This window comes from Hibiscus syriacus, unplaced genomic scaffold, assembly GCF_006381635.1.
Source record: "Hibiscus syriacus cultivar Baekdansim isolate YM2019G1 unplaced genomic scaffold, ASM638163v2 tig00007043_pilon, whole genome shotgun sequence".
Taxonomy (NCBI): Eukaryota; Viridiplantae; Streptophyta; class Magnoliopsida; order Malvales; family Malvaceae; genus Hibiscus; species Hibiscus syriacus.
In genome coordinates this window covers 275,446-299,974 of record NW_024062124.1, presented here as the reverse complement: position 1 = coordinate 299,974, position 24,529 = coordinate 275,446, and the positions used below count along the sequence as shown (strand labels likewise).

The window sequence follows — 24,529 nt, the reverse complement described above, 5'->3', positions numbered from 1 at the left end:
TTAATTACGCGCATAGTCCTTCCCGAAACGACGTCGTTCGGGAAGGCCTATATATGGTCCAAAACCGGCTGGCCCGAAGGGCCAGCCTTCATTTTTCATTTTCCTTCTCTCTCTCTTCTCTGAGAGAGAGAATTTTCTCTCGCTTCTCTCTAAAACAGAGAGAAGCCCAGCCGGCCGGCAGCCGTCAGTCGGCGTTCGTCCGCCGTCAACCACCGCCGCCAGCCACCGTCTTCGGTGGCCGGAAAAATTTTTTTTGTTCTAAACGTAGATCGGACCGTCCTAAGGACGGTTCCGATGCTCTTTTCCGTTAAACGGCTCCCAATCGGAGCAAATCTAAAAAGAATACCTTCGGTTTTTCGAAGGTTTTGGTGAGATCCGGCGTTTGGCTTCCTCGGTAAGTCTTTCCTTCTTCCTTTTTCCTTCTTTTTTTTGTTTCTGGTTGTGGGATATTTGACTGAGATCGTTGGTTAGTAGTTGTTTTTTTTTTCTTTCTCTGTTTTTTTTTCTTTCTCCGGTTCTGTATCTCTCTTTTTCTGTCTCTGTTTTTTTTTTTTCAGGTTTGGGGTGGTGGCTTTTATAGCCACCACCGGTGTGGCCATCGGACCGGTCCGAAGATGGGATCTCGGTGAGTCACCGGACTGCCAGTGGTGACTCACCCCGTAGCTATGGCGTGGACGGCTGGTGTTCTAGCTTCTGGAGTCTTCGGTTGGGACGTGGCAGCGGCGGAGGTGGCGAGATAGCAGCGGCGGCCGCGTGTCCCTAGGGTATCAGACCCTAGGGTTTCCATCTGGGGCAATCTGGACCGTTGGATCTCTCAGATCCAACGGCTGTGATGAGGCGGCCGACTAGATTAGGGTTAGGAAACCCTAACTGGAACCCCAAATGTTTAGGGTTTCTGGTTTGATCTGGATTGGTTCTGGTTTGTTTGTAACTGGGCCGGTCCAGTTGTAATTGGTCTGTAATTATTTATTTATATAGATTTATTTAATATATATTTAATAATAATAATAATAATGATAATAATAATAATAATAATAATAATAATAATATAATAATAATAATAATAATAATAATAATAATGTGGGTAAAAAATTAGTATCTTCATTTAGGATAGTCTACTTTCGCCATATCACTTTGTAGGTGGAATCGTGAAAAAATATCCCAAATATAAGAGAAGTGCGTTTTTGAAAATTGTTCATACGTTTATTAGGACGTTCTAACATTAATATTAGTTAAATACAATTTTAGGCCGCCTTAAATAAAAATTGGGTCATTGTTATTTTGTACGAGTAATCTATAGAAAAGTCTCTCAAATATAAGAGAAGTGTGTTTCTGAGGATTATCTATATAGAAAGGTCATAATTTATATACTATTTAAAATTTACAATCCTCAAACATAAAAAAAAAACGTATAATCAATTTGGTACAAATTCTAGGTGTTGTGGGTGTGTTCATCATTCCTCACGCGTAATCGACTCACGAACCTTATATTTAAAATGGATTACTAGTTCAACACAGACCGACTTACTTGTATCTTTTGATTTAATTTTTTTCTAAAATGATTTTTGTTGAAAACATTTTGATATTTCGATATAACAAATTAAGTTAAATGAATTTTAAGATTTTCCAAATGATTTTCTAAGTATATTCGATATAATTATTCGAATATCAAAACATTACTCTAAATCTTTCAAAAATCATTTTTAATCCTTACTTAAGTGTAAAATTAAGTTTTAATCTTAAAACAATTTCAAAATAAATTTTCAAAGTATTTCGAACCATTTCAAAGCCAAAAATTCCAGATTGCTCAGAGGGAACCGATTCCCCCCCAAGGGGGTACCGATTCCCCCCTGAATGGTTTGGCTCCGAGATTTCCAGAATGCTCGGAGGGAACCGATTCCCCCCTGTTCAACGGTCGAAATATTTGAATTTTACACTTAGGGAACCGATTCCCCTCAAGGGGTACTGATTCCCCCCACGCTCCAAACTGTTTTATTTATTGATTTCACACTAAAACGGCTATATTATCTTCACTAATAATCCCCAACGTTCAGAAATGATTCAAGGTGTATTTAAGCAAGCTTAGAAGACATTGATCAACAACAAGAAACATCAAGCAACTAGAATCAAGAGAGAATCAAAGAGAAAGCATCAAACCTCAAGTTTGAGTATTTCAAGTCTATTTTCATTCAATATTCATTTTGCTTTCAAGAATACTTATTGTGCTCAATTGTATTCATCTTTGAGTGTTCTTTTCTTTGTTCTAGAATTGTGCAAACAATCTACCTTGTGAGGTTTTTCTTGTAAGTTTGCAAATTTGTAATCTTCTCTTTGAGAAAATAGTGTTCTCAAGAATTGAGGTATATTCTTGAGGGAGTTGTAAGGTTATCTCTTTGGCCTCAAAAGAAAGAACAAATTAGTGAATTTGTTGGAAAATCCTTAGTGTGGATAGCTAAGGTAGTGGACGTAGACTTTGGTTGAGAAAGTCGAACCACTCTAAATCGCTGTGCAATTACTTTCAATTTTCTGCAAAAGCTTCCACCAAAATTTTAATTGCCAATTCACCCCCCTCTTGGCCGATTCCGTCAATCGATTAACTCAACAATTTTAAAAGGTAAATTTTCAGGCATTTGACCTACCTAACCCAAAGGTCGATGGCGACTCCAAATTTATTTTCTTAAACCCTAAGTTTTAAAATTAAGTTGGTTCGATCTTATTCCAGCCGTAAAAAAACTTAAGGGCCGTTCCGACAATATCAACTCTTTAATTAATTGAATCTAAAATATTAAAATTTTATTGATATAATGATAAAATTAATACCCAATGTTTATATAAATGGTCACTCTGCCTTTGTTTTTTTAGAATATTTAACTCTTGATATTTTAATTTTTTTAACTGTATGATGTGGTTCTAATATAATATATGTTAATTATATTTTTTTAATCATAAACAACACGCATCCTACGAACACATATATTCGAATCCATAATCTAAAAAGAGAACGACACTTTTATTAATTACTAAAATAATTAATTTACTTCATTTATTCAAAATAATTGATTGCTAAAGTCATCTTTTGTGTTAAACCAATGTTTATGAAGGTCATATAAGGCTACTAATAATTTATAGAAGTTTGAATTCTTCTATGCCATGCCGATTGATAAAAGATAATATATTTAATAACCAATAATTTCATTCACATTAATATATGAAGAGTCCTTAGAAATAACTTGTAAGGTACTTATTGTATCTTTTATTTTATTATAAAATAATTTCTTCTTACTTAAATGTTAGTTTATTGAACAGATGAATCTATTTGTATATTAATTGATTTAATTGTGATTATGTGAATATATTGATTTTAATTATAATCTGATTTGTGTATCATATTGATTATTTAGTTTTATCTTTCTTTAAAAACATTAAATTTTAAAAATATAAAAATAAAAGAAAATAATTAAGGGTAAAGTACACAAATAGAGCACCACCTATAGGGTATTGCTTTATTGAGTTCATCGACTATTAAAAATTATAAAATAGTCCTCCAACTATAGGGTGTTGCTTCATTAAATCCATTGACTATTAAAAATTACAAAATGATTACCCGTATATTTATATGTTCTAAACTCGTTATTTTCTGTTTAAAAAATTAATGGTCGTATGAGTTGGAAGTTAACGTGTTGATTAAGATATGATAGTCATTTGAGATTCGATGATCATATTTTATCACATCCCAATCAGTAGGTTAATGTTCACCTCAGATTATCATCAATTTTTTAACAGAAAATTATGAGTGGAACATATGATTAGTAAGGTGATCGTTTTGTAACTTTTAACAATTGAGTGAATCAACAAAGTAATGTCCTATAGTCGAGGGACCATGTGGGTGCTTTACTCAATAATTAAAATATCGCCCGTTGAAGTAGTCGACAAAAATACAACGTGGGTGCCTTCTTTCATTTTGCCTCCATCTCAGTCTTCCCTCCAACCAACGAAATTATCAAATGCAGCCGACCCCACAAACCCAACCCAATTACAACCATTCATTTGCAATACTTTTCTCTAACTAGTTATCATCAACGGTTGAAATCGGTTTCTGAACTTCGAACTATCTTTTTCCTAAGAGGCGTAATGCACAAATCTCTGTTGGCCGTCTTTTCGCTTTCCTTTCTCTCTCTTTCTCTGAACCGTAACACTTTGTATTTTTCTCTCTGCGTTCACTCATTTATTTCTCCATTTAAAAAATAAATAAATTAAAATATTTCAATTTCTTTTTGGAAGAGAGAGAGAGAGATTCTGCATTTCGTTGCGTTGAGCTCTTACGAATCAGATTCGCGGTTGGAGGTTTATGAGCCAAATCGGTGTTGTTTTCAGTTTACGTGTTTGAGATTCAGAACTCGAGTTGAGGTGAGTTGGATTCTGACTCGGTTTTATATTATTTTTTTAAAAGCTTTCAAGTTGAGCATGTTTGGCTGGCGAGAAAAAGAGGGGAAAAGGAAAATTATATTACTCGCGTTTTAGTTTCTTTGAGTTTATATTTCTGAAAGTTTGAATTATTTCGTTTTTCTTAACTTATTGATTTTGATTTTGAAACTTCCGGCCAAATTAGAAATTTCTTGGAACTGAGCTGCATCGTTGATTGACTGATCCAAGCATCAGCTCTGTGTTTAATTTTTCTCTGTTTTTTGTTTCCTTTTTCCTCATTTTCAACAGAGTTTCAGTCAGGCTAGGAGTTGAAAGTGGAAGGTCTCTTGAATGAGAGTTTTCGGATCCAAATCAAATACTTAAGGGAAATTGAATTATAATTGAAGTAAAACTCCTGAGATATTATATAAACTAAACTCTTAGGTCGTACTTTAAACTAATAGATTCTTGATTGTTAGTAGTACAACATGGCGACCGGGATCCTAAACTCAGTTTTAGCCTCCGATCATAGCTCAGTAGTTTCGATGAACTTATTTGTTGCGCTTCTTTGCGGTTGTATTGTGATCGGTCATTTACTGGAGGAAAGCCGATGGATGAACGAGTCCATTACTGCCCTTGCCATTGTAAGTTGTATTTTTGCATATACATACATACATACATATTGTATTATTGTTAAAGAGAAAAAGGCATTAATTTTCATAATGTTGGTTTGTTTTAATGGCAGGGCGTGTGCACTGGAGTTGTGATTTTGCTTACAACGGGAGGAAAAAGCTCCCATCTGTTAGTTTTCAGTGAAGACTTGTTCTTCATTTATTTGCTTCCACCTATTATTTTTAATGCGGGGTGAGTTATTGATGTTTAAAGTGCTTTAACTTCTTCTCTTTCTTGGGGGGGTGGGGTGATGTGTGTTTTTTCTTTTAATTTAGTTTAGGACCTTTTTATCCAAAAAAAAATTAGTTTAGGACCTTGTTGGAGATATAAAACTTAGTGACAGGTAAAAGTCATACTTTGTGAACAAAACAATACGGCTAATGCATTATTTTTCTCGACTTTAATAAAAATAGTGCATTGAATTCAATAAAATTGTAAATTAAGAATCAACAAACATGCTATAAATTGACAATGATTGACATTTTTCTTTTTACCAGATTCCAAGTGAAGAAGAAGCAATTTTTTCGCAACTTTATGACAATCATATTGTTTGGTGCAGTTGGTACTTTAATATCATTTAGCATCATATCTGTAGGTATGTTTAGTGTTTATATGACTTTTACATTGTTTTCATATTATTAGTGAAAGTTTGTAAATGATGCACCACTTTTATAAGTTCTATAGAAATGTGCTATAAATTGGTCCAACTCTTCATTACCCTTGTTTGACACCTATGTCCAACACTATCCACAGGGTATGGAGATATGACTATTGACATACATCGAAAAACTTGAATAATATTGACCTAACCCGTACATGATTTGACACTCATATCTAAATCCGAGTGCCATAGAGTCTGATCATACTTATTGTTGAGTGTACAAACATGCACGTCTGCACACAATCACACATACAAAATTATTAATATCGGTGTTATCTTGTCAAGTAAGGTATTATTTCTATGGTTGAACAAATACTACTTTTGCTAATTTTATCGTAATATCTTTTTTTTTTGTCATCTTTAATGGTGGCCTAGGTGCAATTGAGATTTTCAGGAAAATGAATATTGGGGATCTGCAGATAGGGGATTATCTTGGTAACGTTCATGCCGCTATCTCTTTTTCCTATATTATTTTTATATTTATGTTTCAGTCTTTGCTAATTCTCCTCACAATCTGAACTGCAGCAATTGGGGCAATATTTTCTGCCACAGATTCTGTTTGCACTTTGCAAGTATGTATGTCGGAGATCTAGATTACGGTTACAACAGTTAAACAGAAATTGTGCCCATCGATTTATACTCTGCTTGTTTGTTCAGGTTCTTAATCAAGATGAAACACCTTTATTGTACAGTCTGGTTTTCGGGGAGGGAGTTGTTAATGATGCCACATCAGTGGTTCTTTTCAATGCAATCCAGAGCTTTGACCTTTCTCATATCAACACTGCCACTGCTTTGCAATTGTTGGAAATTTCTTGTATTTGTTCATCTCAAGTACTTTGCTGGGAGTTGTGGTGAGGCTTTCTTTCTATTCCCAATTTGAGGATATCCTTGATTATGGTGTGGTATTCCTTGTGATAATTTTTTTATTTTATTTTCTACAGACTGGACTGCTTAGTGCTTTCATCATTAAAAAGCTCTATTTTGGAAGGTTTGGATGTTAGTCCGATGTAAATAATTTTGCCTCATTTAACTTGCTGAGGATAAATTGAATTATCTAGTAATTTCATGGTGTATAAAAAGTGCGGAATAGTTTAACGTTCTCAACCATAATCTATATTACTTGAACTTGGGTGTCGTATGTGGATATTCGTCCAACACGAAAGTATTCAATATGTTCCTAGTTTTTTCCATGTATTTGGAGGAATTCTGGTAGTTCATATCCCCATCCGACCAGTGCTTCAAAAAGAAAAAAAATGAAGAGTTGAAGTAAGATTGTAATTTTGGTTGAACATACTTAGATTATATATCTGCCTAAGGTGTAAGCACTTGTCATACTGTTAATCTAATTAGTTAGATATACTGGTAAATGCTTGCTGTTATTCTTTCAAATAATAGCATCGTCTTGAATAGTGATCTCATATCTTTCTCTTCTTGCAAAAACAGGCATTCAACTGATCGTGAGGTTGCTCTTATGATTCTCATGGCTTACCTCTCATATATGCTTGCCGAAGTAAGGTTTCTTAGGCCTTGCGGGACCCCTCTTCATCGACTGTTTTCGTCTTTTCTATCAAGAGAAAAGGCAATCTTATCTATGACAATGTTGGAACTATTATCTTGCAGCTTTTCTATTTAAGTGGGATTCTTACGGTATTCTTTTGTGGGATTGTTATGTCTCACTATACGTGGCATAATGTTACGGAAAGTTCAAGAGTGACGACGAAGTATGTTCAGTCTCCAATATCTGTTATTTTGAACTGTAGCCAACACTTCATGTTATTGTATCTCACCCCAAATATTATTGCAGGCATGCTTTTGCCACTCTGTCATTTGTTGCCGAGATCTTTATCTTCCTCTATGTTGGAATGGATGCTCTGGACATTGAGAAGTGGAGAGTCATTAGTGATACGTGAGGCCAATGATATTGATATTTGATACGCCGATTTTAGATCTAACCAATGGCTTAAAAGTTCAGTTTGGGTTATTACAAGTTAACACAACTCTTTTTTTTTCTCAGCCCCGGAAAATCGGTTGGGGTGAGTTCGATTCTGTTGGGTTTGATTCTTGTTGGAAGAGCAGCCTTTGTTTTCCCCTTGTCCTTCGTATCCAACTTGATGAAGAAAGCTCCATATGAGAAAATTGGTTTCAAAAAGCAGGTACGAGTTTCAAACCATTCTGACTAGTATCTCTAGTAGGCCCGAGTTCAATAAATTGATACCTCTTTGCGAACATCTACTTTACAGGTTACTATTTGGTGGGCGGGTCTTATGCGCGGTGCTGTCTCGATCGCACTTGCTTATAACCAGGTACGAAGATTTTAACTTAAGCTTATTCAGGCCATGGTTTGCATATTTGTTAATTCAGTATGCCAAGTCGAGATAATTTGCCGATGAAAAGTAGAAAACTAGTGTAGAATTGCAAGCTCGACTTTCCTTTATGCAGCGATGACGAATTTAGTATTCACTTTGCAGTTTACCAGTTTAGGCCATACACAATTGCGAGGGAATGCGATGATGATAACGAGCACAATCACGGTTGTTCTTTTCAGCACAGTGGTAAGACATGATTTTATACAAAGCTTGATTATGACCTCGTATCTTTATTGTCGTACTTTTCAATCTTTTCCCGACATAACTGTTTCCGAATCGCAGTCTAGGGTGAACGATATGCTCGTTAAGTTATTGTTTATGTTCACCTAATCGAATTAACTAAAGTCCTTCAATTTTTATCGAAAAATTTGCGCTTTAAGTTGAGTTGAGCTCATGCTTCTTGCAGCATAGCAGTTGTAATCGAACTGATTCCACCTCTCTTTTTAACTCGTATGTAATTTTGTTGGCTGAAACCATGCAGGTTTTTGGGTTGCTGACTAAACCATTAATTAAAATCTTGCTTCCTTCCCCAAAACATCTCACCAGAATGCTTTCATCTGAACCATCTACTCCCAAATCATTCATCGTGCCACTTCTCGACAACGGGCAAGAATCCGAGGCCGACCAAGGAAACCGAAGCGTAGTCCGACCTAGTAGCTTAAGAATGCTCCTGACCACTCCTTCCCACACCGTGCACTATTACTGGAGAAAATTCGATGACTCCTTCATGCGACCTGTATTCGGCGGAAGGGGTTTCGCTCCCTTCGTTCCCGGATCACCCACCGAACAAAACGGTCATCAATGGCAATGAAAAAAAGGAACTCGAAGCCGATATTTAACAGGATACTAAAACACTACTAGTTTCATAAATTCATAGTGAAAACAGCTCAAAAGCCGGACTTCAGTGTGAAGTTTGTGTTGATATAGATTAAGAGTTCTGCAAATTGATTATAACAGCAGCTTTGTCCAGTGTTAGCTGTTTAATTTTTGGTTGTATTCCTGTATTTGTTGTGTTAAACTGTCAATAGTGAGATTGTATTTTTGACTTAATGCTTGGTTTATTTATCGTTATTTTTTAAATAATATATATATATATATATATTATAATGTAAATCTATCATGATTATATGCACATAAATAGTAAGATATAAAATATAAAATGTAATTTTAATATAATTATACACTATAAAAAATAATTAAGTAAATTAGTTTAAATAGATCTTATGTCGACTAATACGGGTCAGAATGTAGATGTATATTCGAAACACACTTGAAATGTTCAACCTTATAAAATCTTAATATTGAGATAATTCATAATTGATTTAATATTATTTTAGATCCATGTATTTAGTGACATCGATAGTAAAAGAATTTTCGTTATTCCTTGAGGTTTTGGATTTAAGCAACAAGAGTGTCAAATGTGAGTTTGGGATGCTAAAAAAACTCAAACCCGATGGGTCCCGACTTGAACAGACCCTATAAGGGTGTTTTTTAAAAAAAAAATCGAGGCTAGGGGTGGGGCGGAACAAATTATAAGGTGTGAAATTTTGGGGCGGGTCGAGGCCGGATTTTAGGTGAAAAATCGCCGACCCGACCTGACCAGACCAATTAATTTATACTTAAATATATATATATATATATATTACATTTAATATTTTAAGAATTTTATTTTTATGTTATTCAAATATATTATTTAAGCATGAACCATATATTATTTAAGCATGAACCGAGTGGTCTTCGTGGTAAAGGAACATTTATAGTTCCTTGAGACCTGGGTTCGAGCATCGCGAACGTTAGGGGTATAAACGTTTAATGTTAAGAGGTTGAGAATTATCTTAGACATATACTGTCTTGTACTTAATATATATAATATAATATATATAATATATTATATTAAAATAATTAATATTTATTAATTATTTAAAAAATTTATATTCAGGTCGAAGTTAGGGTTTAATCTAAATTCGAGCTGGTCTAGGGCGAGAAAAAACCTAAAATTTTTCTTAGTAGGACGGGATCGGATTTTAGTATTATGTTTTAGGTCGGAGTCAGGCGACCAAAAACCCGACCCGCCCTCGTGCCATCCCTAAGCCTATTCCATGATATGTACGGTTAATAAATAAGTAATTATTTGAAGAAAATTTAGATTTTAGGGTCGATAAGTGTCTATGCTCACGCCTTGTAAATCTCGTAAGACATATCATTTTTCTTTTTAAAAATTGTTCTATAATATTATAAAGATTACTTTTAAGTATACGATACTATCTAACCTAAAAAGTCAGTGGTGATTTAAAAGTAATTTTTTTTTGGGAAAGTTGAGATTCAATCTAAGATTAAAGATAATTTCGATGTAATGCTTGACATATAGAATATTTTTGTGTTTATTTTATTTGTTTTCTTTAAAAATTCTAAAATAATTAATTTTCTTTAAAAATATCTCCAAATTCTTAAATCTCTTATGTTCTTAACCCAAATCTTTAAACCTCATACGTCGTTAAATTAGCCACTTTATTTTGTTATTGGACTTTTATTAGTCAATCACATCCTTGTAGTTACATGTCATCGTCCATAAACCTTATTGTATAAAATCAATCTTTATTGATCCATCGTAAGTTTATTATTATCGTATTGTCGGAGGTCTTCCACGGAAGCTGCTCTCAAACTGGCGTTGGGGGAAGTCTACTACCCTACTTCCCCTTACCCCATTACATATGGGAATAGGGTTTTATTGTTGTTGTAAGTTTATTATTATCGATGAAGATTCACCGTCGACCAAACCAAAATTGAGCCACTTAAATCTCCAACTTGATGTATGTGGGTCAAACCAAAATTGAGAGATTTTGGGGTTTGAGAAAATATGAATTTAGAGAATTTTAGAAATTTTAAGACTTAATATTTTTAAAAAAATGTTTTAATAAAAAACTAATGACATATGTCAAATAATTATTGATTAATAGATTTTTTAAAAAGTTATTAGCGAAATGACTTCAAAATAATTATGAAACTTCAAGCACCTTAGAAGATAATTTTGAAATTGTTAAGCATTTACTTGGGAGAAAAAACTTTAAATGTCTAAAACAAATGATAGAAACAATTTCAACGCTCTTTTTATCAAGGATAAATTACATTATTCCTCACTGAACTTTAATTTTTCTCCTATTTCATTCACCTACTTTTAATTTTATCAATTAACTCACTCTACTTTGTACAGTGAATCTTTTTTGCCACTCCACCGCTAACTTTGTAACGACGTTATGACATGGATTAAATAAATATTTTTAATCATTAAAAAAAGATGAAAATTATTAAAATTTTCCCCACTTTCATTCTTTCTTCTTCATCTTCCTATTCTCTCTGTATTCTCTCCTCAACTTGAAGAAATTCATATTCCGACCACCATACATACTGTCGTTGTACATTAGAATTTTGGGTATCTGAAAGAGGGGAGGAACAATGATGATTTATGGTTTGGAGCTTAAAATTAGGGTTTTAAGGTATATAATTAGAGTTTGAGACTAGAATTTAAGATTTTTTTTTAAATTGTAAATCCCTTGTGGCAAATTTTATTATTAAAATAAGTCATATGATAACTTTGTTAATAAGAAAATGGTCGAGTGACCCAAAAATTCAATGTTCAAAGTTGAGTGAGTTAATTGCGAAAATTGAAAGTACAATGAGTAAAATAAGGGAGAGTAAAGTTCAGTGAATGATGTAATTTACCCTTTTATTCAAATAAACATTATGTAGAAAATCAGAATATCCCTATGATAATATAAATTTGATTTAAAAGGATGTTTTAGTAATTTGCCACAATTGTCCTTCATTGATTTTATTTGCCACAATTACCCTTAAACAGATAAGCTTTTGTCACAACTGCCCTCAATTAATTAGCATATTACTGAAACTACCCTCCTTCGTTTCCTTTCATTTGCGTCCATTATTCTAAATGACCACTGCATTTGCTTTTATTTTCTAAATTACCCCATTTATGCATGAACTTTTAATAGTCGAAAGATTCAACAAAGTAATATTTTTATAGTTATACTATTTTGTTTTGTAACTTTTAATTATCAAGAGATTCAATAAAATAATATCTTATAGTTAGAGAATCATTTGTATAATTTACCCTAAATTTAAATATAAACTCGAACAACTTGAATTAACTAGAATTTTATAAACTAGGGTCGACTAGAAAAAAATTAAAACAAAATTTTAGTTATAAGATAGAACCCGTAAACTCAACTCACACAAAATTTTCAGCTCAATTCGACTCAACTCGATCATACTTATCCTTGTTCTAGGATATAAATTCATGAAATTTTAGGGGCATATATGTAATTTAATTCCCAGAGAAGCCCCTAAAGTTGACCAAAATCACAATCATGTCCAGAATTGAATTACAAAAACAGTGCCGATTGAGAAATTAAGTCGTACCCCGCATACTTTGTGTTTCCCCCAATTTCGTACTCCTTCCCCTGATTTCTGTCCCTCAAATCCCTAAAACCTTTTCTTTGGACGTTGTTGAGAATTCTTCACTCTTCTCTTCTGCAATTTCAGAAACAGGCAAGTTGTATTTCTCTGTTTCTTCAATTTATTGCTCTTTCAAATTTTAGGGTTTTTTGTTGATTTTTTGATTGCTTGCGTTATTATGGGTTTTGTGTCACCGGAATGCATGTGTTTTCTTCGCCGTTCATGTTTGTTCATGGCTCGTATGGATTTGGTTTATTTTTGTTTTCATAAACGTTAGTTCATTTCTGTGGGTTGAATTTGGGTTTTAGGTTTCTATTTACGTTTAATTGTTTTTACCGGGTTGAAATTGTTACAAACTAGGGTTTTAGTCTCAATGCTAGAACGAAAGAGGGAATTTATTCGGTTTCTCTCATTATGGAAACAATGTTAGTGGAAAAGCATACGTTATAACTCGTGTTGACATTGCATGGTTTTGTATTTTTTCACTGAATTGTTCTTATTCTCACGCGTGTGTCCATGGTATCATTTTGGCTTTTTTTGCGAAGGTATTTTCGAAACATTTAGTTATAGTTTCCAGTAGGAAATTTTGCTGGATGGTTTGTTCAATGCAGAATTATGAAGACTTCAATATCTTCTATCATTTCTTATTTTCCCTAAGCTTCTAATCAAAAAATTTGATCCCTCAATTGTATGTTCCGCTGGTTATCTTTTCAATGGATTTCAAAGAATGCTGCAAATACATTTTTTTCACCCTTTTTGTAGAGCTTTTACATCGCTGTATTCATGCACGCAAATCAACTTATAATGTTAAATGTGATATTGATTATGATAGATAAGATTTTGAAATCTTCGGATTCCTGGCTGTCATATATGGGACCGAGCGGCCACCATCTATGGCGGTTGACAGTGGCCGACGGTGGCGTCCGACCACCTTTTATTTTTGTTTTAAAATTTAAATTATTTTTATATTAGATAATAATAAAAATATCAGTCATACAAAAAAAAATAATTCAGAGTGATCAAAACAGGAGCAATTCGAAAGTTCAGTGAGTAAATTAGTAAAATAGGAGAGAGAGTAAAGTTCAGTGGGGAATGGTGTATTTTAACCTTGTTCTAATGGTGATAAAACTACTGCAGGACCCATGAGGAGGCGATAGATGAGTTTCTTGTCTGATCTTTGACAGGTCTTGGAGGAAGAGTACTGGATTCTGTTACAATTTAATTCAATTAGTTTACTAGAGTAATCATTAGCTTTTTTGTGTGTCTGAAACACATTCAACCAGCTCCTGTTTGGACTTTTTTGGCAATGGATTGCAACAGGGAAGAAGCCATCAGAGCCAAAAACATTGCGGAGAAGAAGATGCAGAATCGGGATTTTTCTGGGGCTCTTAAAATTGCAAACAAGGCCCAACAACTTTTCCGGGATCTGGAGAATATTTCTCAGATGATAATGGTGTGTGACGTGCATTGTGCTGCTGAGAAGCCTTTGTTTGGTAATGAGAAGGATTGGTATGCCATACTTAAGGTGGCGCAGACAGCTGATGAAGGTACTATAAAGAAGCAGTATAGAAAATTCGCCCTCCAACTTCACCCAGATAAGAATAAGTTTCCGGGAGCAGAAGCTGCTTTTATGTTGATTGGGGATGCTCAGCGGACTCTTTTGGATCAGGGCAAAAGATCTGCACATGACATGAGGCGCAAAGTGACTGTTAATAGACCGGCTCCGGCAGCAGCATTTCGCCCTCCGCAGAATCCAAGTTGGCACCCGTACACAGCTGCCCAGAATAATATCCCCAACTTTTCTGGTTTGAATTCTCAACAACAGCGACAACCACCAACTCAAGCAGGGTTCTCCAATGGCCAGCACACTTTTTGGACCAAGTGTCCGTACTGTGCACTTAGGTTCCAATATTATACAGACGTACTTAATAGATCTCTTAGTTGTCAAAATTGCAGCAAGTACTTTGTTGCCTATGACTCAGGTGCAGGTCCACAGGCAACTACTATGAATCATTCGAATTTTACTCGACAAGGAGTTGTCCAGAATCAGAGTACTCGCGGAGTTGATCAAGGATCTCAAAGGAAGTTCACCACTGAGAATGTTTTTACAGCTTTTACTCCAAAGGCGGCTAGCACTTCAGATGCCCAAACGAATGGTAAAAGAGGAAGGAAACAAACTGTTGAATCCAGTGAAAGCTGTGACAGTGGGAAACAAACTGTTGAATCCAGTGAAAGCTGTGACAGTGAAAGTAGCATTGAGTCAGAGGAGGATGTGGTGATTGATGTCGATGATGAAGTTTTGTCTGGAAAGAAGGTTGATTCTCAAGTACCTCAGAATGTGCGGAGATCTGGGAGGCATAAGCAACATGTCTCTTATAAGGAAAATTTAAGTGACGAGGAGGATACAATTAATCCCGCAAAAAAGGCCAAGGGAAGTGGATCACACTTTGCCACTGAAGAAATGGCTGATGAAGACAAGCCTGTACACAAAAATCAAGCGAAAGAAGAGAAGAAAGCAACGGACCTCAGAGCGGGTAAAAGGTTTGAGGCGGGCTTACCCAATGGAAAGAATACTTGGGAAGCTTCTGCTGATGGTATCAAGGGAAATTCAAAACCCGATGTTGATGATTCTGTGTCAAATTCAAGTTTGAAAGAAACAAAAGAGCCCGATCATTTTGATTTCCCTGACCCTGAGTTTAATGACTTTGACAAAGAGAAGAAAGAAGAGTGTTTTTCGGTAGGGCAGATTTGGGCTTTGTACGATACGTTAGATGCCATGCCTAGATTCTATGCTCGGATCAGAAAAGTTTTCTCGTCTGGGTTCAAACTGAGGATAACTTGGCTGGAACCAGATCCAGATGATGAGAATGAAATACAATGGGTCAGTGAAGGTTTGCCCGCTTCTTGTGGTAACTTCAAACACGGGGAGTCTGAAAACACTGAAGAGCGTAGTATGTTTTCCCATTTGATATATTGGGAAAAAGGGACATATAGAGATACCTATAAGATGTTTCCAAGAAAAGGAGAAACTTGGGCCCTTTTTAGGAACTGGAACATCAAATGGAAGCTTGGTGCCCAGAAATATGAATATGAATATGTTGAGATCTTATCAGAGAACGCTGAAGGTGTAGGAATAATGGTTTCTTACTTGACCAAGGTCAAAGGGTTTGTGTGTGTCTTCGCTCCAATGAATAAGGATCCATTTCTTATCCGACCCAATGAACGATTCAGGTTTTCACACAGGGTGCCGTCTTTTATGCTGACTGGTGAAGAGAGACAAGGGGTGCCGAAAGGTTCATTTGAACTCGATCCTGCTTCTTTACCTGGAGAAATTTTTGTTTCCAAGGACTTGAAGGAGGAAGGTAATGGCAGAGATCCTAGTAGTTCATGTCCCAGCGATTCAGAAACGGGGAAGCCAATGGTAGGATCAAATAATTTTGTTCCTTCAGCTTCGACTTCGAAATCCTTTGAAATTCCAGAATCAGAATTCTACTGTTTTGATGCCGACAAAACCAAGGAGAAGTTCTGCAATGGTCAGATCTGGGCACTGTATGGTGATGAGGATGGCTTGCCAAAGTACTACGGCGAGATCAAGAAAATCGACTCCCATCCGGTTTTCAAAATATATGTGAAATGGCTTTTCCCTGTCCCGTCGGACATGGTCGAGTGGTCTGATCCGGACATGCCAACTTGTTGCGGGAAATTTGTCATTAGAAACAGCTCCCAGGCCTACACCTCCACCGATTCCTTTTCCCATTTGTTAAAGGCCGAACCTACTGGTTTGAAGGGCGAATACACCATTGTACCTAGAAGAGGGGAAATCTGGGCCTTGTATCGCAACTGGACTCGCGACATCAAATGTTCCGACTTGGAGAACTGGGAATATGACATAGTGCAGGTATTAGAGGATAAGTATTTTCTCTTCAAGGTATGTGTTTTAGACAAAGTCGACGGCTTCCACTCTGTTTTCAAGCCCCGAGTAAAAGGAAAAACGAACGTCACACTCGAAATCCCGTGGGTCAATCAGCTTCGATTTTCTCATCAGATTCCGTGTTTCCAGCTAACCGTTGAGAGAAACGGCAGTCTAAGAGGATGCTGGGAGCTTGATCCTGCAGCACTGCCACCACATTATTATTCCTAATAGGATTCAGTAACAAGATTATCAAGTTTAATGATGCATTCCCTTTTTTTTTTCTACATTATGTGTACATTACATGATGCTCGACAGGTCAGTGGTTTAAAAAACATGACAGCTTGTGGCTGATGTCTTAACTTTTGTAGGTGTAAAAGGATGTCCTTAATCTTCGAGTCATATTCTGATGTGAAGCAATTGTAACATCATTATGATTTTGATGACTTAATGTTAATCCTGTTGTAGTCATTTTAATACAAGACTTTTGTCATTACAGCATGAGTTTATCCTTGTTCAGGCTTTACTTTTGTTGGGATTGTACTAATCGATCCATTCATTAATTGAGATGATCGAAATCGATTAAATTTATCGTATTTATTGATCTACTAATCCATATGAAAAGAGCTAGAAATAATTGAAATTGCATAAATTTATTTCATTTATTGGTTGAGTAATTTTGTCGGATATTAAAAAAGATTTTTATTATTAGAATAATTTTTTACAATATCAAGATTTATTATTAGAATGATCTTTTACAATATAAAAATTTACTATTGAATAAATTTATTTCATCCGCACTTCCACAACAATAAAATTAGGAGTGCAAAATTAGGTGTGTAAATGAACAGAGTGTTCGGTGAATTGTTCGTGAATATTTTGTATAATTTTTGTTTATGTTCGTTTGTTAAGCTAAATAAACGAGTATGAATAAATTTTTTTATGTTCATTTAATAAACGAACGAACACGAACAAATGTGTGTTTGGTTAGTTTATATTTATGAACAAGCTCATTTATAAGCTTGTTTAGGAGCTCGTTCATCAACTTGTTTATTTATGTTCATGAACAAGCTCGTTTACTCGATCTTCCTTTTTTTTTTATATATTTTAAATATTGGTGATGGTAGTGACTAAATTGAATACATGTAAAAATTAAAATTAAAATTATGAATTTTGAAGAGTTTAAGCACTAATGATGTAATTTTACCATTTTTTAGAAAAGAGTAAAACTAAAAGTTCATTATATAAACACTAAACAAATAATAAAATAATACTAAACGAATATATTTGTGAACACTAAATGAACATATTCGTAAACATATAAATGAACACTTTTGTGAACATATAAACGAACATATTTACGAACATATTCGTGAAGAATATAAATATAAACGAACACCTTCAAAAATAAATAAACGAACACGATACTAAAAATTTAAACGAACACAAATCGAACATGAATAATTTCAAAAATAAACAAACGAACATGAATATAACCTTATTTGTTCAAACTCGTTTTATTTACACCCCTAAATACAATCAACATAATATATATATGTAATATAGTATAAAAGTATACATATTTAATTACATTTTATTAATTAAATGTAATTATTAAATTAAAACAAATTCCATTGATTTTCTTAAATAACGGTGCCCTATTTTTCTTATATCTTTTTTACAAACCACCTGAGAGCAGCAGGATAATACTCTGTCACTCACTCTGCAACACCCAAAACCACAAAAAGCTTGTGTTGAATCCCTCCTTTTTCTAATGTAAAGAGGTGTCTGCATTTTAGGGATTTGATGCGGTTTTGCCTTCTTTAAACAAATTCGCAGATGAATTGAAGTGAACAAATGGGCAGTATCGGAGACGTCGATGGCGAAACCAAACCCTCTGAAATGAGCCCAAGCACCGATTCCGCACATGCCGAGACCCAGCCCTTTGAATTTGATTCTCAGTTTCCCGATTCTCCTTTTCCTGGTATATTTATCTCAATCTTTGATTCTTTTCCCCTTAATATTTTAGTATTATTAGTTATTTACGCTTTAAATCATTTGAAATTTATGTGAATTACGAGCTTTAAAAAAATTCATAGAGGTGACGGTTGTGATAATGAATTGAACTTTCTACAAGATACTATTCCTGTAGACAACAACAATGTTTCTATTGAAGATGAATTTGACTCTCAGTTTCCCGATTCTCCTTTTCGTGGTATGTTTATCTCAATCTTTGATTTTTTTTGGATTAATATTGTAGAATTATTAGTTATTTATGCTTTGAATCATTTGAAATTTATGTGAATTACGAGTTTGGAAAAAAAACATATAGGTGACGGTTGTGATAATGAATTAAACTTTCTTCAAGATACGGTTCCTGTGGATGATAACAATGCTACAATTGAAGATGAATTTGACTCTCAGTTACCCGATTCTCCATATCGTGGTATGTTTATCACAATCTTTGATTATTCTTTCGCTTAATATTTTAGTATTATTAGTTATTTATGCTTTCAATTATTTGAAATTTATGTGAATTATGAGTTTGAAAAAAATACATATAGGTGACGGGTGTGAAAATGAATTAAACTTTCTTCAAGATACGGTTCCTGTAGATGATAACAATGTCCCAATTGAAGATGAATTTGATTGTCAGTTTCCTGATTCTCCTTTTCGTGGTATGTTTATCTCAATCTTTGATTTCCACTTAATATTTTAGTATTGGTTATTTATGCTTTTAAATCATTTGAAATTTATATGAATTATGGGTTTGAAAAAAATACATATAGGTGATAGAGATGATAATGAGGATGATGTTGAATTAAACCTTCTACAAGATACGGTTCCTGTAGATGATAACAATGTTTCAATTGAGGATGAATTTGAGACCCAATGTCTGAACCTTGGTGAGGAAACTCACATGTTGAACATTGGCGATGAAACACAAGTGTTGGATGATTTAGATTGCTGTGAGAATATGGAGACCCAATTGTTGGATGAATTCAATGTTGGAAGTTCTCTTGATAGTGAAAGTGAAGGAACAGATGGAACTGAGGTTTTGGATGATGGTGATGAGGTCTGGGATGATGAGGTAGTAATTAGCGATCATGTTCAATTGTTTGGTCAGGAGGAGAAGAAGGAATCTTCGGAGAAATTTGATACACCTACTGACGAACAGAGGAGTTCGGGTATGTTTTATTCTGAGTTTTTTTGGCAAGTGTTGTAGTATTGGCTACGTATATCTGTATGTTTTGTATGGCAAGAAGTTGATCCTGTTGTCTCAACTGAATTTATGATATTGTGCTGCACGTTTCTTCAGGAATTCATGTTCCTAAAGCAACACCGGATGTCAAAGCTGTGTCGGAACAGGAACCTGGTATTTTTCTATGACTTGTTCATGGCCGGGGAATCACTTTCTTGATATGTTGTGGATCTATTTGAATCAACTACTGGTTATTGTCTTAGGGGATCAGTTGATTTTGATAAGCAGTTCAATAAACTTTTTTGCAAGATTAAGCTACCCTCGTTAGTCAATATCCTTAAGAAAGTTACTTGATAAGTTATATTTTTCATCAATGGTTGCACATTCTTCCACTTTTAATCTAGATCAAATGTGATGGTGAGTAATATTAGAGCAATTTATTTTCTAACTTAACTCGCATTTGGAAGCATTATCATTCATATTGAAATATCATAGATAGGATGGTGAGAACTCTCAGTTTGCCAATTTTATTAAATACACAGTCCTTCAATTTCTCTATTAACGTTTCTTGTTTTCTTAGGATCTGTCCGAAGGTTTACTTCTGTCCGTGCAGCGTCCATGCGGGCCTCTGGTCTTGCAGCTCGCAATGTGGCATTTCGACAAATGAACAGCGAGTCTTGTTCTATCCCAACTGATAGTCAGTTTTCGGACCAGTGCGCAGTCGATACTAATGGTTTAAATCCGGAAGTCGTGGAGAACATTAGTCAGGCACAAGATCAGGGTAATTGTGATAAGAACTCTATCAATTCAAGGGTTGGTTGTGCAACTGCAAGAAAACTTTTTGCCAAGGATTGTTTTACTGAAAATCCAGGAATTTCTGGGAACAATGAAAACACAGATGCAAGAGAAGATTTGCTCGAGGTTCCCAATTGTGATGGTCCATCAGCAGGTTTAAGTTATATTGACTCTCAAGAACCTGGGGAGTTATCACAAGCTAATGCACTTAATTTCGTGGAAAGATTTGTAAATGATAATTTGATGGAACTTGATGATGAAGTTGATTTGGGTAAGAATACGGGGCGGAAATCGAAACTTATCTCATGTGCAAAAGGGCCACAAAGCTTGGCCAAGAAAACTATCGAAAGAAGCACCGCTGGTGATGCTGGGAATTTTGAATGGGATAGTTTTCTGGAGGATGATGGAGGGGGTGATATTTATCATAGAATGAAGGAAGAATTCTATGGTAATAGAAGCCATTCGTGGAAATCTTCTACCCACCCCCAGAAGCGTAAAGGAAGGAAACTAGATGAATCTTGTAATGGAGACCAACCGAAGCCCACTGATAAAATTACAATTCATTCTGATTCAAAATTACTTTTGTGCAAGTCGAAAGATAATGACAAGAAAGAACAAGGTCAAATGAATTTTAGAAAAAATCTTTCCAATGAGTTTGATGAACAGTTTAATTTGGATTCCTCGAGAGGGCAATTGGAAGCCACTGCCACAGAGATAGGTGCTGCTGAAGATCCAAATGACGTAGGTTTTGACACTCAGATGGCTGCTGAAGCTATAGAAGCCTTGTTCTATGGGGAGGCGGCTACTGACCCTAAAGCTAATCAAGGTGTCCAAAGCATATCCGAGGGATCCTCTAAAGGTTCAAATAGGGGAAAAACTGTGAAGAAAATTTCTTCTACGTCAAGAAAGGGTGCTTCTTGCTCTGATGTAGATCGATTTACGAGACGATCCAAGAGAACTAAGCCATGTGAAGAGTCTTCAGTTTTGGTGGAGAAACACTCCAAAAGTGTAGGGAAGGACTGTGACATGGAGTTGTTTCTGCCAAAATTGAAGAAAGCTAAACTTCGTGGTGGTGGATCAATAAGGAAGCAACATCCTGAAGAGGTTCATACTAGAACACCCATTGCTCATAGAACTGGGCAGTCAGTCAAAAATGTGCAAATGGCTGAGGCTCTAGTAAGTGATTGTAGAAAAGGTAGAAAACGGATTAAAGAAGCTGGTTTCCTTCAAGAAAGTAGATTTGGGAGTACGGATGTTGAGCTATCTGAAGTGTCAAATGCTAAAGGTCGACTCTCTATATTGCATTCCAATCAATCCGGAGGACATGGAAATGGAAATGTTAAATTAAGTATTGATGTTCATTTGGAGCTGATTGCGAAAAGTAGTGGCTATCATGTAACTTGCTATCCCAAACGAAGAAGATCCTCCCAGAAAACGCCTGTTGATGTTGGTGTGTCTGACAAAAGGGAAGAACAGTCCCGAAAACCTGTTCAGTCAGATGACAATGGGTGTCCAATTACTGTGCCGAAAAGGTCGAGAGGAAGCAATAAAAACACATGCATTATACCATCCACTAGGAGGACTACACAATCATCTGTTAATACTTGTCCGCTTTTGCATTTTGCAAACCAGAATTCAGAAGGAAAATTATCTCATCAAAGTTCAGATAAACAGGTTTCAGGTGATGATGATATCAATTGTAATCTTACCAAGAAGAATAGCAGGGTGATATCAAAGAGAAAAATTGGGTCCGAGGCAGCTAAGCCAATCAAGCACGCCGGTGGAAATCCTGATACAATATCTTCGTCAGATGCTGAAAATTTAGCAGTGAATGTTTCTTCTGATAAATCATCAAAAGAGAAATTAAGATCACCTGGTTCTCTATGCACTACGCCAACTAACCGTCCTACACCAATCGATACCACATCGCCTGTTTGTATGGGTGAAGAATACTTTAAACAGTCATGCCGAAAGAACCTATTAAAATCTTCACTTATGAAAGAACTCAGAAGCTTATACCCGATCGAGCCTGAACCTATTTCCCCTTTGAAAGATTCGAGGAAGAGAAGGAATTTAGCTGATGTTCGAGTCTTGTTCAGCAACCACCTAGACGAGGACATACTTAAACAGCAGAAAAAGGTATTAGTTATTTTGTAATTTCAGTCGCTCTCTGAAGGTATAAAAGCTTGTTTAAGTAAATCTTATTCCTCGATTTTTTAACCAGATCTTGGCTCGCCTAAGTATCTCCGAGGCATCATCTATTTCGGATGCGACACATTTTGTAACTGATAATTTTGTGCGCACCAGGAATATGTTGGAAGCAATTGCTTCTGGCAAACCAGTTGTCACACATTTATGGCTTGAAAGCATCGGACAAGTTAATATTCACATCGATGAAGAAGCTTATGTATTGAGGGATATCAAAAAAGAGAAAGAGCTTGGCTTTTGCATGCCGGTTTCTTTAGCACGTGCACGCAAGAGACCGTTACTACAGGTGAAATTTTCTGTTTTACCTATTGCTTTGGCTGCTTTTTCCATCTCGATTTTCACGCAATGTGGAAGTTATGCAGGGTCGACGAGTTTTAATCACGCCAAATACGAAGCCTGGTAAAGAAACAATCTCACGTTTGGTGACCTCAGTTAACGGTCAGGTATATGGTGGTTTCCCTTCAAAATTATCTCGAAAATACATATGTATGGATGTGTTATCATGAAAAATCATTTCCTTTTTATGTTATATGGGTCAACAATTCCAGGCAGTTGAGAAAATTAGCAGTTCTGCTATGAAGGATGACAAATTCCCAGATGATTTGTTGGTTCTATCTTGCGAAGAAGATTATGAAATGTCTGTTCGTTTCCTCGAAATAGGTAATAAGAGTTTGTAAATTAGCTCCTTTATGGCTTTTCTGCGAAATTCAGCTTTTATTCAAACGTTTAGCCGTTACGCTTTCAGGGGCAGAGATTTACAGTTCAGAGCTGCTACTAAACGGAATAGTTACACAGAGGTTGGATTATGAAAGGTTCGTACTATATCATCATGAAAACATCCTTCTCCCAGTTGCTTTTGTTACAACGGAGCACGACTCGATTATATTGCTCCAATTTTTCTTCTTAAAGTACTCATGTTCAACCTATATCCAGACATGGGTATGAGGTTTTGGACCCTTAAAAAACCTTTCAAATACACGAAAAAACTTTTTTTTTAAAAACAACATACGTGTACCATGTCTGAAACTCTCATCTTACTCTGAGCAACATATGCCAACCATGCACATTGGATGAAAAGTTCTTTATGCAGACCCAAAATTTTGTACCCTTGTGTTGGTCATTTTATCAGATGATTGGTGGTTCATTTTTCTGCATTGGCTAAGAAATGATGAAAAGTTTGATTTCCTTATATATATACTTGTAGGCATCGGCTCTTCGAAGATCATGTTCGACGAACCCGATCAACCGTATGGCTGAAGAAAGACAATAAGTTCCTCCCCGTGACAAAAGTGTAAATGAAGGTTCCTGCTTTCTTCTTTTTCAGCTTCCTCTGAATTTTTCTCCGGCACAGTTTTGGTAGGCATAGAATTTCGAACATGGGTATCTGCTGTAGGGATTTAGATAGTGGTTCGCTATCGGAATAGCAGCCATTATATAGCGGTAAAGGTACCGTCCGAAACCGTTATTACAAGATCACGATGCGCATATTGACTGCAATAGCGCCTGCAATACAACCGAAAATGCGACTATAATCGCAATTTAAATCCTGATCTGCAGTCTTGGAATCAGTTAGCTGTATATGGAAAATGATTAAGATGTATGCTTGTTTCGTTTCCCCCCTGTAATTTTGTTCGTAAATATGACATCATGTCTATATTTCTGATAAATTAACTATTATTTTACGGTAAGAAATTATATTATCAATTTGAATCTACTAATAATGTTATCGATTATTAAAATAGATTAAATTTTAAATCTTGACAATGTAGAATGGTTAAAATAATATTTAAATTCTCCAACATCATCATTAACTATTAAAAATTGAAAATAAACAGTCAAAT

General features: G+C 35.3%; 2 protein-coding genes and 1 pseudogene across 4 annotated transcripts; all 3 read left to right on the top strand.

Moving 5' to 3' along the window:
- The first annotated feature begins 4,266 nt into the window (after positions 1 to 4,266).
- Positions 4,267 to 9,090, top strand: LOC120201216 (annotated as a pseudogene).
- Positions 9,091 to 13,711: 4,621 nt separating this feature from the next.
- LOC120201215 lies at positions 13,712 to 16,979 on the top strand. The gene has a single exon (XM_039201873.1). It carries the CDS (start codon positions 13,880 to 13,882, stop codon positions 16,712 to 16,714), a length of 2,835 nt encoding a protein of 944 aa, XP_039057804.1. The 5' UTR covers positions 13,712 to 13,879; the 3' UTR covers positions 16,715 to 16,979.
- Positions 16,980 to 18,185: 1,206 nt separating this feature from the next.
- Positions 18,186 to 24,343, top strand: LOC120201214. Of its 3 annotated transcripts, XM_039201871.1 has the most exons (12): positions 18,186 to 18,467; positions 18,621 to 18,698; positions 18,816 to 18,929; positions 19,048 to 19,161; positions 19,273 to 19,671; positions 19,803 to 19,859; positions 20,266 to 22,619; positions 22,705 to 22,974; positions 23,051 to 23,131; positions 23,237 to 23,348; positions 23,434 to 23,500; positions 23,893 to 24,343. In XM_039201871.1, the coding sequence occupies exons 1-12, from the start codon at positions 18,341 to 18,343 to the stop codon at positions 23,981 to 23,983; spliced, it is 3,864 nt and encodes a 1,287-aa protein (XP_039057802.1). In that variant the 5' UTR covers positions 18,186 to 18,340; the 3' UTR covers positions 23,984 to 24,343. The 3 variants fall into 3 exon arrangements, 2 of the variants coding, with proteins under 2 accessions (XP_039057802.1, XP_039057803.1); XM_039201872.1 differs by lacking the exons at positions 18,816 to 18,929; positions 19,048 to 19,161; XR_005523631.1 differs by lacking the exons at positions 23,237 to 23,348; positions 23,434 to 23,500; positions 23,893 to 24,343 and having other exon boundaries at positions 22,788 to 22,974; positions 23,051 to 23,076.
- Positions 24,344 to 24,529: the final 186 nt, after the last annotated feature.

Excerpts from the sequence above, each read along its gene's own strand:
- LOC120201215 (XM_039201873.1), top strand. The coding sequence starts at position 13,880 with ATGGATTGCAACAGGGAAGAAGCCATCAGAGCCAAAAACATTGCGGAG.
- LOC120201214 (XM_039201871.1), top strand. The coding sequence starts at position 18,341 with ATGGGCAGTATCGGAGACGTCGATGGCGAAACCAAACCCTCTGAAATG. Across the intron at positions 18,699-18,815 it reads TCCCGATTCTCCTTTTCGTG|GTGACGGTTGTGATAATGAA; the intron begins GTATGTTTATCT and ends AAAAACATATAG. Across the intron at positions 23,501-23,892 it reads CAGAGGTTGGATTATGAAAG|GCATCGGCTCTTCGAAGATC; the intron begins GTTCGTACTATA and ends ATATACTTGTAG.